Source organism: Brassica napus, chromosome C2, assembly GCF_020379485.1.
Source record: "Brassica napus cultivar Da-Ae chromosome C2, Da-Ae, whole genome shotgun sequence".
Lineage (NCBI taxonomy): Eukaryota > Viridiplantae > Streptophyta > Magnoliopsida > Brassicales > Brassicaceae > Brassica > Brassica napus.
The window spans coordinates 57,408,451-57,422,658 of NC_063445.1; the positions used below are offsets into that span (position 1 = coordinate 57,408,451).

Below are 14,208 nucleotides of genomic sequence, written 5' to 3' on the forward strand. Positions count from 1 at the left end.
TTTTTAGATATTATATATTCGATCTATAATAGGCTTAGCATAAATGCATAGTAACCTTGACCGGATTCCTATATAATGATTAGCCAATTATATGACACTTTATCCTACTTTATCCCTCAGCAAATAAATTGAACAATATAAATAAAATTGTTATAATGCCTTTTCTCTTTAAATTATTGGAGCCTTTTAATCTCCAAATTTTCAAAATTATTGATTTCAGCAGCTATGATTGGAACTGTATTGTATGTTCAAATCTCTAATCATTCCAGTCACTGGACCATGGTATTTGTTAGCATCGCTTTGAAAGTTGATCATTGTACAGGTTTTAGACAGTTGTAAAACGATCCAAATATATATTTTAATTGGAGTAAAGATTTTTACCAAAAAAAAGGAGTAAATATCGATTGTTCATCTAATCATGTTTTTTTTCTAACTACCTCATCTTATCATGTTGCTATATTATAATTTCTAACTAGACCGTTGGTATATAACTACATAAGCGGATTACCGTTTTTAGCAACTGTATGCAAAATATCACGGAACACATTATATTGTTGAAATTATATAAATTAATATTTGATAAATTAAGAAATATAATAAATTAATAATAATAATTTAATTTTGGGTTGGACGACGGATTCAAAAATTAATAAATTTGTACGATGTAGAAAAATATAATATCAAGAGTGGTGAAATCAATAGATATTAGATAGTGATTGATAAATTTCAATCTAATCTAGATCCACATATAAAATCCGTATGGACTCCATGAACAAGCAAAAGAAGAAGAAGAAAAATCAACAATCACCTTTCGACTAATATAAATCTTTCTGGTATATAACTAGTTCTTTTTAGGGGGTAACAAAAGAAGTTCGAAAAATTAGGTTTTTATGTTTATAATCTCTTCAGAGATTAGTTAGAATAGGTTGAACTAGTATCTTCTTGGTCATTGGTATTCGAACTTGTGACCTTAACAAAAAAAAAAAGAACAGGTAATATACATCACTTAGTGTGTCTAGTTTGATTTAAGAGAAAAGTTAGATTGGTGATCATTCATTTTGGTTCAAGAAATGCTACTCCAAGACATTACTGCGGTTAGCTAGAAGCTACTTTTCCACCCTTAATTATTGAAGATTTATGGTCAATTAATTTAATTTATTTAGTAGTTTGGCTTCATGGAACATTTTAGACAAAGAGATCAAGCCCTCTTCCTTGATACACCGAAGAGACATCACCTTTGACTCTCTTTTTTGCTTCTTCAGCTGACAAACCATGCCCTCTTCCTTAACTAATTAAACTATTGACATTACAAATTAAGCCGCCTTGATATATGCCTTCACTAACGTCCTTAACTAACGTTAACGATCATCATAGACTTATAGTTAAAAGGATCGGATCATGTATCACAAGCGATTCAGAAATCAATCCAAATTAAGGAAACACATATTTATGAAATCAATATATATGTGTTTCCTTAATTATGAAATCAATATATATGGGAAAAAAACAAAGAGGAGAGAGGTGAGAGAAAGTTTTTCTCGAGTCTCTTTTCCCCCAAATCTCAGTCTTCTCGACCTCACCGTCTGAACCTCGTCTCCGGTGGCCGGCGGTGGTCGTTAGTCGTCGGTCGCCACCCCAAATCGCTCCCTCTGTCCATCCTCAGCCCTGTCGAGCTCTGTTTTCCCCACCTCCTCCTTGCTTCATCATCTCTGGTTTTTCGCTTGGATACCGGCCGGATCCGGCGAATCAAAAGGATTTCTAGGTGCATACCCAGTCTCTCCGGAGTGATGGCGAGATTCGTGGATGCTCAGAACTCTTCAGGAGGCGCCGTTTCGAAAGCAGATCTAGGGTTTGGCTTTCGGTGGATCTGAGTCAGTTTCACCTTGGAGGATTCGCCGGAGCTTCGCTGCCGCTGCGTCTCCGGTCAGCCTCGCTGCCTCCTCTGTCTACCCATGTCTCTGTCTTCGGTTGCTCTAGCAAGAACTTTCCCGTGTAGATCTTCGGGTCTAAGACGAAAAGCAATGTTTTGAGGGCTTCGTCGGAGACTTCTTTTCCTTTCTGTCTTCTCAACAACTACCATGGCGTCTGATGGTCTCGGGTCCTTGGGTGGTTCGAGATAGCTCAGGGATTTCAGTTCTCTGCTTTGTCTCTGCCTTCTGTCGGTTCCCTCATCTTCTCGCCTGCTGATGGGAGCTCAAACCTCCCCCGATTTACAAGTTTCAGAAAGAATTTGACTTCCACTTCCTGCCCTTTTCGAAGCTAAGCTGCCAGATCTTTTAGTGCTCTGCTTGTTTGTCGGGACCGGAGTCGAGCCGTATAACCTCCGCTTCCGCCAGCTTGTATCTCACCCGTGCTTATCTGCTGGCGTCTTCGCTTCGGTTTGGATTTCTCAGGGAGTTGGTCTTCTCGTTTTCTGGAGTAAGCTTCGTCTGGAGTGGACTTCGCTGGTTGTGATGGCCGGACCAGGACTTAGTCAACCCTGCTTCGCCTGTCCTCCTTTCGGAGTCGCCTTTGGGACGGTCTGCGGTGCCTCAGACCGTTCTCCGGTTGTGAACTCTAATGATCGCCTCTCTTGTTACAGGTTTCCGGTTGCAAGATCAAGTTGTGGTCTCCTGATACTCAATGGTTGCTAGGAATTCGTACTCTGCAAAACTTTAGTCATGTGTCTTGAGAATGTGGCTAAACCTTAGTTTGTTTTAGAGAGTCTTTTTACTTTTTTTTGTGGCTTTCTCTAACACATTTGCTTTAACTAGCACTTTAGATTTCTAGGATTTGATTTCTTCAAACTCTTGTAATCTCTCTGTATCATTACCAGTTAATGAAATTCACATACTTAACAAAAAAAAAAAAAAAAAAAAAAATGAAATCAATATATATATATATATTAAATGAAATCAATATATATATATATATATATATATATATATATATATATTAAAAGAGTGAATTACACAATACATGCAAGCTTTTAATTAAAATTACAACGGGATATATATTTTATATATATAGCCACTGCAAATCCACATTCGGACTGAGTGCACTTTTAACACATAACGACACTTGTAGTAACAATTTTACACCCGAAAAATTGCATAAAACTCATCCAGACATTTATGAATATATATTACACATATATAATGATATTATATATATCTTGGAAAATGAAAAATACTTCTCCAAAATATTAAAAAATGAAGGAAATAAAGAAGAAAAAACCTTTAAAGACTTTGTTGTCGTCTCAAACTCAGGGAGATGAATAACTTCATCGCTCATCAGGCACACGGTCGGACCATGAAACCCGGAAAACCCAGTTAGAGACTGTCTTCTTCCTCAAACTCTTGAGCCTTTCATGGCTGCTTCTTGATATCATCCGTCCACAGTCTGTCGACTCTACGAATGTTTTGAGTCTCTTCAAGGCCAAATCGAGTGTATCCTCGCTCATATTAGCGAAACAAACCCTAAACCAACCCGGTTCGGTGCAGTGACACGACGAACCGGGTGAGATGTTTAGTTTCACGTTGTAGACAATCTTTTTCCAGAGGTCAAGCTCAGCTTCGAATGTGTTTGTGTCCAAGAGGTGTCTCATGTCGACCCAACAGAACAAACCCGCGTTGCTTCGCAGGCAAGTAATCCCTGCGGACTCAATACCAGACACTAGGCGTTTCTGTCTGGACTTGAGCCGTTTCTGATTCTCCTCGAGGTATTGGCTTGTGAACTTTTTGTCTGAGAGCAATGCAGAGAGAAGGTATTGAGTCTGAGAAGAAACAAGACCGAAACTCGACATTTTTGTCGCGGCGGAAACGATCATGTCGTCGTTGGAGTAGATGGCTCCCACGCGGAAACCAGGAAGCCCTAGATCCTTGGAAAGGCTATAAACGACGTGGACTCTTTTAGAAACCTCGGTGTTTTCGAGTTTCTTGTCTTTCAAGACATCCATCACGCTTATGAACTGTTCAAACCCGAACATAGTGCCTGAGTAGATCTCGTCGCTGATGAGATGAATGTTCTTGGAAGAGATGAAGTCAACGAGAAGGTTAAGTTCACGTCTAGTCAACGCAGTGCCAAGTGGGTTTGATGGATTCGTGACAAGAACTCCTTTGACTTTGAGATCAAGTTTGTGGGCTTGTTGGTAAGCTTGTTGAAGAGCTGCTTCCGTGATTTGGAAGCCATTGGAGCTTGAGCAGTGAATCGGCACGATCTCAGCTCCAGTTCTCCATTTAAGATCTCTATCAAATCTGTAATCATTAAAAAGCCAAAGCGTAAGCAAGAGAGTTTTAATGAGTTTACTTGGAACCCAAGTAAAGTGGAGCTAGGGTTAGTATTGTAACTTACCCAGGATAGTAAGGAGTAGGCAAAAGGAAAGCATCGCCAGGCTCAGCGAGACAAAACATGAGTGTCTCGTTCGCTGAGGTCGAACCAGCGGCTAAAACAATCTTTTTGGGATCAAATGTGACTCTGTTTCCTCTTATCTCTTCCATGAACTCAGCCATAGCCTATTAAAAAAAAAAGAGAAAATACATACGTTCATGAGAATTGAGAAAACAATTTCATTACTTGGTATACAAGTTATTAGGTTTATGTCTTTTATCCAATTTAAAGAAAACAAAATGAAGCTTACTTTTTTGAATTCAGGCATGCCGTGATAGTCTTGAAAGAGAGCAAGCTCTCTGAAAATGGATTGACCGTTCCTCTTGAGACTAGCTGCGTCTGGGTTCTTAGCTAACCATGACTCGATGAGATCGAAACATAGCTGATTTTCGGCAAGACCCATCTGGATCATCCCATTAGGGTTCTTGATCTCATCGTAAGGATTCTTCTCGTACTCTTCCCATCCCAAGAAGTAGGATGAGTCTTGTCCATGACCATTGCTTGTCACTTTTGTTGAAAGCTGTTTCATTTTCCTGATTTTATGTCAAGAAATTTTGGTCGAAGAAAGAATGAGGAAAGAGAGAGAGAGAGAGAGAGAGAGAGAGAGAGAGAGAGAGAGAGAGAGAGAGAGAGAGAGAGAGAGAGAGAGAACAAAAAAAGAGATCTTGGTTTAGGGTTTAAGCTGGTGAAGAGTGAGATGTGTTTGAAGAATCAATGGGTATGTTGAGGGATATATATAGATAACAATCTTACGACATTTTATCCCAAAAAATAAAAAAGTGTGAAAAAAGAATCAGAAACTAGACACTCTTTTGACCGCCCAGACATTAACACATTTTTAGTAAATTTTCGTTAAGACATGTGAGACAATTTATTTTATTGTATTTTATTACGACTCTTAACAATCATTCAGCTATTATTTGATGAGAATTGATGTTCAATATATTGCAATATAGAGCTTTATACTATATGAAAATAAGAGTGACCATTATTGAACTTCTATTTATTATTGCATTCACACATACGGCGATAAATCTTAGTATTGGTTTTATTCAGAAAGTTCAATTATACATACACACAAAATTAAATGACAGAATTTGAGCTAAGTTCCCTGATTAATTTGTTCGTTTCCTAGGATTTGAGTATTAAATAATTTTAATAGGGATAAGAAATAAAACAATAATATATTATTAAATGATTAGCCTTTACGCGTTTCCGTCACCGCCGGACCGTCCTTGTTATGACCATCATTTAGGGACCAAATATGCCAATTAAAAAAGCAAACTCATATGCCATATATAAATGGTTTAATTATAAAAATCGAATTACTATTATTTTATTTTTTTGTTGTTATGGTAATAACAACAGAATCCCGCTCAATGGAGGTAGATATCAACTCACGAAACTAATATGCAGTCTACGTACCCTTTCTTCAATATTGTTTGTTGTCTTTTTCCAGTACTAATGACTTGTAAATCAACTACTAAATACAGATGGTAAAACTATCAGATATCATTTCTACGAATATTGTGACATAACACAAAATTTTCTTATCAAAACCTGTAACTAATGTCAACAGAGTTATATAAATATTAATAAAATAAAATAAAAAGTGGTAAACGTAAAATTAGAAAGCAAGGAAAATAACATACAAGAAAAAGGAAGAGAGACAAGTGGGGATCAAAAGTAATGCTCATGAATCGCTTGAAGAAATCGTATTGTCTCATTAAGTTGATCGTGTATACGTATGCATGTACGTATATATATACATCTAAAATACATATATTTATACTGAAGATGGTAAGTCAAATAGGACCATTTATGCTCCCTAAACTAGCAGTCCTAAATAAGTTGGTCCGCCATTAATTTTTTCTCCGGTCATATTGACATCGACTTGTCAATTTGGTGGGATCATTTTCATGCAATGCAAGTATACATTTTTCACGACTAGCATGATCGACGTATTTTTTTTTTTTTGAGCAAAGATCGACGTATATATGTACTAATGTATATCAATAGAAGTATATAACAAAGTATGACGTTTTAGCATAAATCTGTAGATCAATCAGATTCCAATTTTGAGTGTAAACATGGACTTGTATATATTGAGCCACATTGTTGCATATTTCGATAACCAACGAAGTTGATGATTCTGGGATGGTAACCATGGAAAAGTGTATGACCAGAAGAAGACTATATATTTAAAATAAATTTATCTCTGGTTGGAAGAAGGAATTAATGTCTTCATCAAAAAGAAGGAATTTATATTTTTATATGTGGTTTTTATTGAACTTATTTTCATCCCGCATATATGAATTTAAGAAATTGAAAAGCATATCTTTCAACTGTTTTTCTGAAGAAGAAAAAAAAAAGCACAAGTAGGTTGCGGAACGAGTTATTCAAACATGGGATTTAAAATGGTGATCTATTAATTTGGACATAGGTTAATATGATTACTTAATATTTAATCAATCTAGTTGCGTTAAATTTAACAAACAAAATCAGGTGGACGAGATCAAGGCAATGCTGGTAGGCTGGTAGCCGCTGGTTTATATAACTTATCCCCCAGATTTTCAAGCGACGTTGTTCGATTTAAGTTTGACTCCAACGATCAACTAACTTAACTGAATATTCTTTGGTAGGTATTATATAGTGGTTATTGTTTCTCTAAAATAATAAAACCCTCAACGTCAAGAAACGTTATCTTATAGCAATATTTAAGATACATTTAAAAAAAAATAATGAATGAGACATTGCGATTTTCTCAAATTATTTTTCAAGATTTCATAAATCTCAAACTGATTTGATTGGTGCGGCCAAAATGGGTCCTTGAATAACAACTTCTAATAATGATAAAAATAAAAAGCAAAACGACCCATTGAAACTAGCATGTGAAATCATCATACTGATGATGATGAAGCCATATATTTCGGTATTTATCATCTGAGTCTTGATTGCGTTTCCTGAAACTACCAAAAGATATCATATCAACTGATAAATGCAATCATATAATTAATATCACATAATAGTTTTACATTTAAAATTAATTTTAAAAATCAAATAAGAACATATTTTTATTATATATCATTAAAAATAGAGTTGTTAGATTTTTATATTATAGATTATTATATTAGAAGAAAGGGAATATGGGAGAATAATATTATCTCAACAATTTGTTTGATGAATTCAAGTTTAATCAAAACAAGTACTGGTGTTTCAAAAAAAAAAAAATCAAAACAAGTACTGTAAATTATTTTTGAACAAATCATAATCTGATATTTTGATAAATAATCGTGATGATACTTCTTTAAAAAATATATATGAAGAAAAAAAAGAACCTAAAGTTTGAACTGTATGTAGTATATGGAATTTTTTCTCTAAATTTATTTGAGCTGGTTATAGATATCAGATAGAAAAAAATTATGTATATATTTGTCTTATATTTAAATGTTTTATAAAATAAGAAAAAAGTTTAAAAATAAGAGAGGAGGTAGAGACGTGAGGGAGGCACATGGAGATGCAGTAGAAATAGGGTTGAAGAATGCATGTGAACAGTATAGGTTATAAGACCCTACCCACCCCCAAATCCCTACATCAAACAACAACATTTTGTGACAACCATCGTGATCTTTCTTCCTTCCATTTTTGTTTTAGTTAATAGCCACTACTCATGTTCCAAAAATTGAAAACGTGGGTCCCATAAAACTCTCAAAACCTGATATGTGTTTTGTATATTTGAATGTTTTAGAGCATCATTATCCCAAATACTCATTTAGGGTCTCTTAGTTATTTTTTAATAATTTTAAGCAATAAATGGATGTGAAGAGACTTCGTTAAGAGATCCGAACATTTATGTGTTCCAATGCAAGTCTCTTAATCAAGGGTTTTTAAAAAAAAAATTCAATTTTTTTTTAATATCGTATGTTACTAAACATTTTTAATTTCAAAAATATTTTAGTAAAAAACGTTTCACCACAAAACATTTCACCACAAAACATTGCGTCACAAAAGAAGAAGAAAAACATCAGTTATAATCAAAACCTCTATGTACGAGAGATAAGTGATCCAAGTCCATGAAAGCTAATAATGACTTGTCATGGAGGACGGAGAAGCTTGTTCACAGCCGTGTCAAGAACATCCATATTTCTCCTCAGCTGCTTTCTGTAGATTGATTTATCAAGGAATTGTACAACAATTTCCAACTAAAACCACAATTAACAAAGCTTTGAGCCAAACATGGTTTGTATTTGTCTCTCTGTGTACAATACTCAACAACATGGTTGACACGCAAAGAACTATATCAAGGATACAACCGAGCCGCCAGAGTATCAACGCCTTTAATTTCCTCGTTTAATCTGCACATTTGAACCGAAGAAGAACTCGTTCACAAATCACAACCGTGAGTGTATTTGAAATTTAATTAACCGACGATATGAAGCCACATATTTGGAATTTGGAAACATATTCGGTGTTCGCTACGATAGGTACCTGAGGCAAGAGTTGATGTAGCGGTTCCCTTTAGTGGATGCATCTAGAGCTGTAAAATTCACAAAACAAAAGAAAAACAGTTCAAGTTGATTGTTCATTCATTCATACAAAAGAAAAGCAATGAGTTTTCTCTAACGTTACCGGTTTCCTGAAGGCGTCCAGCTGCATCTCCAAAGCAAGTCATGTGATCAACTGAGCTTCCTGTAGCCTATTACACCATTAGCCACACAAACAAACAACTCTAAGCAAAGAGATCAAAAGCATCAAACTTTGCAATGTTTACATCGGTCCACGGACAACTAGAGATGCGATCAGATCATTACAGAGCTCAAAACATGAAGACAAACAAGGGCCCTGATGAAATCTCCTATAACCCAAAAAAATTGGTTCTTTATTCTAACCTCAGAGAGAGTCGATCGGAGGGAAACGAAGAGAGACGAGAAGCTCTCCGCGATTGCTTGTGAATCCTCCTCCACCGTAGCAAGTGTTCCCAATATCTCCCCCTGATTCGAAGAAGACGGCTCCAATCTTCCGCCGCTGGCTTTCTTCAACCCAGATTCCGCATCCACCGTCCGGTCCACATCAACTTCAGCTCCGGCGTCCATTTTCCCAATAGATAATTCCGGTGGCGTCACCAAACACCCTCTTCGATTCGTCTCTGAAGCAGGCGAATTTTGGGAACCAGAGAGAGAGACAGAACACGAGAGGAAGAACTTGGTGATCGGTTTTTTTTTTCCTTCTCATCTGAGCACGACCCAATACACACTTACCACGTGTCCTCTAAGGCACGTATCTTCTGATCCTAAATTAAGAGACGTTTGTTGTTTTAATTGGCATTTTTCTTTTTCTTTTAATCATTATTTGTCTTAAGAACCAGGCTAAGATACATGGATAACGATGCTCTAAGTGAATCTTCATTCCAACTGATCTCTCTTGTCTAATTGAGGTTGTAATTCACCTTTTCGGGTGAAACAACGTTTTATAGATTCTTAGTCTCCGTCAAAGTGAAATGTGGTTCACTATAAGCAAGATTCATGAATTAGAATTATGAAAAAAAAACTTTCTGCTATGATTTCATCCATGGTTTGAATATTTTTACTATGATTCCAATTATTTTAGACATAATCAGTCACGGTAAATATCCTAAATAAAATATTTGGTAATAAATTTTTGAGAATTATTGTAGTTTCGGTTCAAAATTATTCTGCATGCTATTAAAAGAGAAATAAAATATTTGGCTTTTCAATACATTTTTTTTTTTTGAAAAAGGAATTTTTTTGGTTCGAATCATTTCAATACATATTTTGTGACATCTTATTTGGAATTATAAATTTTACATGTTTCATGAGAGAAGAGAAGGAACGATAAACCAATTGGGTAGGTCTAGGGGTGTCAATATGGGTAAACCAACCCAACTCAATCCAAACACAAATGGATTGGGCAGTTTATAGATCATGAGTTAATCCAACCCATTAACTAAATGGATTGGGTTAAACCATAACCCATTTAAATTAATGAGTTAGTGGTTTTATTGGGTTGACCCATTAACAATAGTATTAATAAACATAATTTACAAATATTTACTATATCACAATAAGATTACCATCAACTTACTAACATTTAATAATTAAAAATGCTAATCAAAAATTAGCAAATTATATAATTTTCTTTTCTCAAGTTATATAATATAACTCATCAAAATATTTGAAATAACAGAAAATCAAATGTCTAGCAAGAAAAACAAGATTGCCTCTCTAGTCTCCACCATTACACATTAACAAGAACTCTCGTCGTTTGATAATAGAACACAAACAAAAGTCTCTAATTCCAATCGAGCCACTTCATCGTTTCATTCACTTCCCTTGTTATGTCTGCCCATTGTTTTCACCTGAAACACAAAATCAACCATTTGAGTGCAAACTCATATCTTAAAATATCTTAGAAGAAATACAACATTAAAAGAACCAATTTCTAGTGTAACACTTATAATCTGGATTCAAGTAACTAAGATAATCTCTAAGTTCTTCATATTCAACAGAAAGGAAAGGAAGATTATGTCTAATAATCACTCGACTAAACTTTTCCCTAGAAACTTTATCATCAAACTTCCTTTCCTTTCTAACATCCAAACTATTTGAGCATTTCTCAGCATGACGTTTCAAATTAGATGTTCCACTAGTTGGCAACCACACATAGTTCTTTGGACACTTTTTACAATATGCTCTCTCTTGGCCATTCTCATCTTTTTCTATTGTAAAATAATCCCAAGCAGTTGATCTCTTAGTTCTTTTTGAATGATTAGAACTTACTAGAGCTATTTGTGATGCACTTGTGGATGATTGGCCACCACTGTTTAGAAGATCTTCTTCATTATTCATCATCTTTGTTGACACCTTGCTGCTACAAGTGTTCCACAAACACGCAAAGGCTGGTGATACCTGTCAACATAAAGAAAGTCTATTAGTACTATGAAGAGACAGAGTCAAAGAATACTCTTCCAGCCACAAATAAAATAAAGCTTGAAAGTCTACAATTTTTTTCTTCATAAACTAGTCAAAATCTGAATTTCAACAAAGACAACAGATGGAGAAGAACATAAACTGTGATTCCATGAACTCCCAATAGAGCAAAAAGCATTTTCCAATAAGAAAATATCAAACCAGAAACTATATCATACGCATGATCAAAGAAACCATCTTAAGCCATGAGAGTCGAAACTCAAATACAATCCATAAGATAGAAACCCTCTTGACTAATGAGTTTGTCGATAGATTCAAACCCATAAAAATCCACTTCAGTTAATCCCAAATCATCAAAATCAGTGACCCATAAAGCCAAATTGAAGAAAAATAGAGTTCGACTCACAAGGAAGATGAGTTGCTTTGTTGTGATTGATAACCCAAAATCAATGACCCAAAAGGTGTGAATCGATGTCGTGATCGATGATGAAGGTCTAGCGAGATCGAAAAAGAGAGATCAAGTCTCGTGAGATAAGAAAAAAGGGAGAGAAAGACGAAGAGAAACAACGTGTATGAAAAAATTGGTTTGGATTGGATAACCCATAAACCCATTTTGATCCAAACCAATATTAATCCAACTCACTAAACCCACTAACCCATAAAAACCATTAATCCATTAAGATCCAAATTATTAACTCATTAGAACCATGGGTTGGTTTGGCTTGAATCAATCCATTAATCACAACCCATTTTGACACCCCTAGGTAGGTCATATGACTATATCAAAGCCAATGATAAACCAAATAAATACTTTGATGAAATAAAGAAAAATACTCCCACCTGCATTAGATACCACCATGTTAACAAACAGCATGGTCAACTTATGTTTATGTCTTTACACCAGTCTGTGTGTCTCCCCCCTCGTTTTCCATATTCATAAAACCTATGCTGTGTCTACTCTAATATATATCATAAGATTAGCCCGTTTTTTGCCTAAGTGAAGAGAGAAACTTATATGCCTAATGTAACCTGGGCCATTCTTATAGTGCCTATACATTTCAATTAACGTATGGACTTTATCATTGGGCCTAATACATTTAATCAGATCAAGCAGAGAGGGAGCAGTGCACAGGCCTCTTCTTGACTTGTAGAGTTGCCTCTAACCTTTAGACGTGCCTCTTCTTGATTTGTCTATCAGATTTTAAAATGAAACAAATGCAGGCTAATTTATTAAATATATTTAAAACTTGTTGAAAAAGTTTAAATATATTAAATTAAGAATCAAATAGTTGAGAATGTGTTACAACTTAATCTTGTGGAACTTTTCTATTACCTTCTACGGAGGGAAAAAGACATAACAGAGAGGAGATATATCTAATATCTGGTATGAATGCTTTTCAAAACCAGTAATAATTATAAGATTAGAATCGAGAAACAAAACTCCACCAAGGAAAAGCATACATACATACCAAACTTTCGTAACCAAAGATCTCAGATCCGACAAAATACGTGTGTGAACGTTTTTCTTTCTTCTCCAAAGCTTAGAAAATTTCACTAGCCGAGAGCTTCCTAGTGTTTATTGTCAAACATAACATGTGTGGGTTTTTGATACCGCTTGTGCGTCTAACTGGAGACGTGAGGAACGGACGAAGCGTATGCTTACTGGTAAAACTTTTGGGATAATTGGATTTTTATTGTCCTTAACATAGCGCAATGCATGTAATAATAGCGCATGCATGCATTTTTTCACCGATAGGTAAGAAAGATAAAAGTTTAGGCTAGTGGACCAGCAAAATATTCGACCCCCATTTAGTAGAAACAAAATATAGATTCGCACTCAAGAAAAATGATCAAAGCTTTTTATCCGAAAAAGACTTGGAAATAACGTGATTATCCGACATCTAATTGCTTCTTTGCTTTTATGTGATTATAGTACAAGTTAAAACACAATTTGTAAGTTATGATAATCATGGATGCAAGCATATTTTTAGTTTATGCTAGTGGACCAGCAAAAAGATCAACTTCATTTTAGGTTCATGTCCGTCTCCAAATTTAAAGCCCAAATATGATTACTGATTTCTTTGTCCAAGCACAAGATATGATTCTTGGATTAAAATCACGTGGCAATAGTCATATGATTTAACTACAGTTCGTATAAAATTTTACATGACGGGCAAAAAGGCTCAAAACCATAAAGCATTGTCCAATCTTAATATCATATCAAACAGATGTGAAAGGACATGTTTGAAGCTGCTTCCAATAATGATGGAGGTGGTTGTGTTTATGTTCAACGATTATCGCACCGTCGGCATTTTGTATAGCCTTTATGAAACTGTTCTTTACAATTAGAATATAAAATTTCACATACAAGTATGGTAGAGGTATATTGAATACAAAAAAATTAGCTAGTAAATATTTGGAAATTGTTTTTCAAAAAAAAAAAGACGTTTGAGAAGAGAGCTCATATTCTATGGGTGTATAATAAGTCTATCATGCCCAGAAATTGAGCAAATCAGATTTTTTTGATTCTTGTGGTTTATAATCACTGCTCTCTTCTCCAATCGATTTTGAAACAAATAAAATCACAGCACAAACTTATTAAAAAAAAGTGAATAAAAATTGGCAACGAACATCATGAATTGAAAAAAAAAACATATTTTAAATCTGAAAGAGAAAAATAATAGAACATAAGAATAACAAAGACCCCTCTTTTTGTTTCTGCTATAGAGGTTGATGCTGGAGATGGTGTTTAGTGGCTCTTTATATACCCGACAGAGCAAGCTAGGGCTTGTCATGTGTAATATAGATGAATTTGCAAAAAAAAAAAAAAAAAAACGTTTCTGGAAACATTTTCAAAAGCATCTTATCATGAACAAATTAAAGTTACTTTTAA

General features: G+C 34.9%; 2 protein-coding genes, 1 long non-coding RNA gene and 1 pseudogene across 5 annotated transcripts; all 4 read right to left on the reverse strand.

Annotated features, from left to right (window-relative positions):
- Positions 1 to 3,112: 3,112 nt before the first annotated feature.
- On the reverse strand, positions 3,113 to 5,415 carry LOC106415781 (1-aminocyclopropane-1-carboxylate synthase 5). Its single transcript, XM_013856560.3, has 3 exons — positions 4,619 to 5,415; positions 4,333 to 4,493; positions 3,113 to 4,235 (listed from the first exon to the last, which is right to left on the reverse strand). The coding sequence occupies exons 1-3, from the start codon at positions 4,895 to 4,897 to the stop codon at positions 3,263 to 3,265; spliced, it is 1,413 nt and encodes a 470-aa protein (XP_013712014.3). The 5' UTR covers positions 4,898 to 5,415; the 3' UTR covers positions 3,113 to 3,262.
- A 1,742-nt stretch (positions 5,416 to 7,157) lies between these two features.
- Positions 7,158 to 9,630, reverse strand: LOC106431207. Of its 3 annotated transcripts, none has more exons than XR_002655652.2 (6): positions 9,258 to 9,630; positions 8,998 to 9,064; positions 8,857 to 8,905; positions 8,679 to 8,723; positions 8,410 to 8,529; positions 7,158 to 7,331 (listed from the first exon to the last, which is right to left on the reverse strand). XR_002655652.2 is itself a non-coding variant. In XM_013872013.3 (5 exons), exons 1-5 carry the CDS (start codon positions 9,459 to 9,461, stop codon positions 8,463 to 8,465), a joined length of 432 nt encoding a protein of 143 aa, XP_013727467.1. In that variant the 5' UTR covers positions 9,462 to 9,630; the 3' UTR covers positions 8,303 to 8,462. The 3 variants fall into 3 exon arrangements, 1 of the variants encoding a protein (XP_013727467.1); XR_002655651.2 differs by having other exon boundaries at positions 7,158 to 7,337; XM_013872013.3 differs by lacking the exon at positions 7,158 to 7,331 and having other exon boundaries at positions 8,303 to 8,529.
- An 852-nt stretch (positions 9,631 to 10,482) lies between these two features.
- LOC111202754 lies at positions 10,483 to 14,034 on the reverse strand. The gene is made up of 3 exons (XR_002655650.2): positions 11,722 to 14,034; positions 11,166 to 11,294; positions 10,483 to 10,744 (listed from the first exon to the last, which is right to left on the reverse strand). It is a non-coding gene; the product is annotated as an uncharacterized LOC111202754 (long non-coding RNA).
- LOC125582841 lies at positions 13,771 to 13,870 on the reverse strand (annotated as a pseudogene).
- Positions 14,035 to 14,208: the final 174 nt, after the last annotated feature.

Bases quoted from the DNA above. Each gene is read 5' to 3' on its own strand.
- LOC106415781 (XM_013856560.3), bottom strand. From the start codon at position 4,897: ATGAAACAGCTTTCAACAAAAGTGACAAGCAATGGTCATGGACAAGAC. The intron at 4,494-4,618 runs GTAAGCTTCATT...TTTTTTTAATAG, and splicing joins GCATGCCTGAATTCAAAAAA to GCTATGGCTGAGTTCATGGA. The intron at 4,236-4,332 runs GTAAGTTACAAT...TAATGATTACAG, and splicing joins CCTACTCCTTACTATCCTGG to ATTTGATAGAGATCTTAAAT.
- LOC106431207 (XM_013872013.3), bottom strand. From the start codon at position 9,461: ATGGACGCCGGAGCTGAAGTTGATGTGGACCGGACGGTGGATGCGGAA. The intron at 8,724-8,856 runs GTACCTATCGTA...TCAAATGTGCAG, and splicing joins TACATCAACTCTTGCCTCAG to ATTAAACGAGGAAATTAAAG. The intron at 8,530-8,678 runs GTATCCTTGATA...ATCAATCTACAG, and splicing joins GATACTCTGGCGGCTCGGTT to AAAGCAGCTGAGGAGAAATA.